General features: G+C 39.0%; 1 protein-coding gene across 3 annotated transcripts in view; it reads left to right on the top strand.

Moving 5' to 3' along the window:
• Positions 1-3,975, top strand: part of smarca2 (SWI/SNF related BAF chromatin remodeling complex subunit ATPase 2) — a 52,914-nt gene that overhangs the window by 8,644 nt on the left and 40,295 nt on the right. For all 3 annotated transcript variants that reach the window (XM_032515882.1, XM_032515881.1, XM_032515879.1), the window contains 2 exons: positions 821-1,070; positions 3,699-3,825. In XM_032515882.1, coding sequence (XP_032371773.1) covers positions 821-1,070; positions 3,699-3,825 — 377 coding nt within the window. The remainder of the gene's footprint in view (positions 1-820; positions 1,071-3,698; positions 3,826-3,975) is intronic.

Here is a 3,975-nt window from a genome sequence, read left to right as displayed (position 1 = left end):
ATCGTTTAGAGGATTTGGTTTCAAATCTGATCATCGCTTTCCAATTTAATACGCGCAGGTTTTGGTTTCCGAAGCGGCCAGGTGCTTGTTGTGTTGCAGCCTTGGAGCACAGTAAGCAGCGCTCTAGTGTGGCTTCATTTTACATTGAAAAAGCCTTGTAAAATTGCAAACCACCATTGAATCAAAATAAAACTTTCGGCATGTTTGTGAAAATAGGCATGCGACCCGTTTCAACTCCACCCCTCGGAATCGAGAATCGGTAAGAACCGGAATCGAAAGGAAGACTCAGAATTGATAAAATCCAAACGATGTCCAACCCTTATGTTTAGGTGTCTGGTGTGGTCACAGTCCGTTTGTAAAAATGAAATAAATATTGGTACTTTATTCACTGATCTGAGTAAACCCTGGTAGATGTGTACCTGCCTACCTGTGTTGGTAAATGGAGTCACTTTCTCTGCTGTTAAATTGATTGTAAAAACCACAAGTACAAAAGTAAAAAACAATACAAAAAAAACTTTATTATTGCACAGATTAAAAACAACATCATCAGGATCAAAAATCATAAAGAAGACTTGTACGTGGTTGAAGTTTTTTTTTTAAATGTTGTATTTCAACGAAGCAGTGTTATACTTACCCATGTCATCAGATCCAGATGGCACTTCTTCTTTTTTTGTACGCACAGTATGTTCACAGATATACACATGCATAGTATTTCGTCATCAAATAACTTCTCATGATTCTTTTGTGATTTGGATCATGTCTGTATTCACCTGCCCCACTGAGCAGTGACTCAATAACAGACAAAGTCTTTGATCTCTAGGTCAGGGTGGTGAAAATCAAGCCAATGCTCAGAAGCACCTCACCCCTGTTCCCAGTGGACGCCCGTCCCCTGCACCACCTCAGGTCTCTGCTGTGCCAGCTGGGCTCATGCCAGGCAGTTCAGTGACCCCTCAACCTCCCGGGCAGCAGGTGTCCCCCATGCTTCAGATGCAGAAACAGAACCGCATTACACCAGTCCAGAAGCCCCAGGGCTTGGACCCAGTGGGGATCCTGCAAGAGCGAGAGTACAGGTATATTAACCTTTATCACCCATTTAACACTGGTGTCATCATACAGTACTGCATGGAAACACTGACTGCACATACAATTCAACAGGTCTTGAACAGGTCTTAAACAGGTCTTGACAACCTCCCTGGGCTACCTTAAACTACATTTAATCATTAAACCAGTCAGGAAATAACATCTTCATCATGTCATTTTGATATTGTGTTTCTAAATGAGCCACATCATTTACATCCCTGATGTAAATGAACCCTCACCGTTACCAATATTAATTGGCAGCCATGGTATTTTTAGCTTTGTGAATTTACAAAGTCAATTGTAAAATACTTCTTTCGTATCAGTCATAAACATTGTTAAAAAAAACTTAAGATGTTCAAAATAAATATACTGCACCACAACATATTTCTTTATTCCAACAGGTTTTGGAGCTCTGAAACAAGTGAAAGTATAATTGAATATAATTGTTTCATGTTCCTCTGTGTTGAAATAGTTTAAGTTGTGATCAGATGTCATACGGCAACCATAATGTTGCACATAGAGATATGCCATGTAGAGATGTGCGCATACGTGCTGGTGTTTCCTTTCACAAGGTATGTTTTTGCAACCACAGTATTTTAAGAGAAAATTCAGGCTTGTTTGTGCATGATGGAGTCTGCTATTTTCTCCAATGTGGGAAGGTTTTCATAAAGTAGATGGCTCAAAGTAGGTGCATGATTGCAGAACCTATCAGGAGACGTTTGGGTAACTTACAGACATACACGTGTTAGAGGTGCAGGAGCACGCCTTTGGTAAAGGTGCTGTGCATACACAATCACAACGCTGATATCCACTGGGATATGAGCCTACAGGCAAAATCATTTTCTAAAAAACAGAGACACCTGATGGGAATATGAGGAAGGCGCACAGCACTGGACCTTTCCTTCATGAAAGTTTTAAAGGCTATTCTTCATCCTCTCACCCTTGGCAAGCTGATTTGGTCACAAAATATACAGAGAGCAGAGCGAGCTGCCCTCTCTTCACCTTGTCTGTCATATTAGGCCGTCTGTACATACAGCACCCCTGTGAAACTGTTGGGTAAAAGACAGACACACTCGTAGTGCTACATTCTGATAAACATTTGGAGCCCCCTGACTGTAGAGTAATCAAAACAGTTAAGTCAGAGTTTATACATTATTATGTATACTTTATTATTAGTCCCGCAAGGGGAAATAATAAAGTACCTGCATTGTTTAAGATATGCATTGTTTACCTCGGGGGAGTATGAGGTGAAGTAAGCGACATACTCTGCTTTCCTGACCCACTTTTAATGACAAGTAAATATCAGCAGATGTTGTTGAATTGTAATGAGTGGAACAAAGTAAACAACTTGCAGCGTGCCTGCCATAAATTCAGCATACAGAAATCTAGGTGCAGACCAAGGCTATGTTCTTATAGTTGTACAAAGATACTAAAGGTACACTTTTTGAACCCTCCAAAAAGTGTACCAGTACTTGGAATCTTACATAAACTGTTCATACACCTGTTCTTTAGAAAGCCAAATAGGTAACAGTAGGAACAACTGATAAACAGTACTAAAAAGATTCCTCCTGAAGTGATTGTATATCACACCATTCAGTAGTGTTTCCCCTATAGTTGGGGAGACACTTCTTTGCATAAAATGTATAAACTTAATAAGATTTAGTATGGCTGGGTAGTTTTATACAAAAGATGACACCAGTACAGTGTATCGCTGATTTATTTCCAAAATAGAAATCCATCATTAGGATTATTGCCCATCTGATACTGGATTTTTGAGGCCATTACTGATATTGATATTTGACAGTTTAAAAAATGTATTGTTTTAGTCTGTTTTGTAATGTTTTCTGTATTTTTATGACTTATACATGTACAGTAAATATCTCTTTACATAAATACATAAGCGATGTATGTTCTCTACTGTCTTTCATGTAAGTGTTGAGTTTATTGTATTTAAAAAAAGAGAAAAGTAAAAAAAAGAAAATCTGTTGATTGGACAAAACCACACATTTTAAGATGCCACCTTGAGGTCTAGGGAATTATGATGGACTTTCTCCTACATTTCATTTCAATTTTTTTTATTGACTAAGCAATGAATCAATAACTTAATCATCTGGATAGCTGAAGGGTTTAGCTGCACACCACATAACTGAAACGTTCCCGGTTTGATTCCAGCTGGCGACCCTTGTTGCATATCACACCCCTCCCCCAGTTGTTTCCAGCCTTATTCACAAAAGGCATAAAAAACAGAAACAGATTTTGGAAGGAAGGAATAATTGCAGCCTTGATATTTTCACTGACACTTTGGAAGTTTAGAAACTTGGCTTCACCAAACTTATATTCTTTTACATCCAATTATTATCTCTTTGTAATCAGAAAGTTCGGCTAGATTAATTTAGTATAGAACAACTTTTTTCATCCCTTTCTAGGATAATTGTGTATCCCACCAAGAACGCATGCTCTAACATTCTTTTCTTGTCTTCGAGGCACTTTTGCCATCCAGACTGACAAGGTTGAGATGGTGCCGTCAAAAAGTACACTATCTCAAGTGTGCGTTTATTATGTGGTCTTTCTAGAGTAGTTGTTACAGTTTGATTTACTATTGTCATAATGTTCCTCAGGTTGCAGGCTCGGATTGCACATCGAATCCAGGAACTGGAAAGTTTGCCAGGCTCTCTGCCCCCAGACCTGAGGACTAAAGCTACAGTTGAGCTCAAGGCACTTCGTCTACTTAACTTCCAGCGCCAGGTACACAGCAGTTGCTATTTTTCATGTAAAATGTGAATGCACAGAATATTAATGTAACCAGAATAACTCACAGTTGGGGGAGTTCAATCACTGACACTGCACCTGGACACATTGCTGATTTCCTAATTGACTTGTGTTCTTTGAATCCAC

The sequence above is a fragment of the Etheostoma spectabile genome, chromosome 5, assembly GCF_008692095.1.
Source record: "Etheostoma spectabile isolate EspeVRDwgs_2016 chromosome 5, UIUC_Espe_1.0, whole genome shotgun sequence".
Taxonomy (NCBI): domain Eukaryota; kingdom Metazoa; phylum Chordata; class Actinopteri; order Perciformes; family Percidae; genus Etheostoma; species Etheostoma spectabile.
Note: the sequence above shows the minus strand (reverse complement) of the source record. Positions and strands in the feature narration are given on the sequence as shown.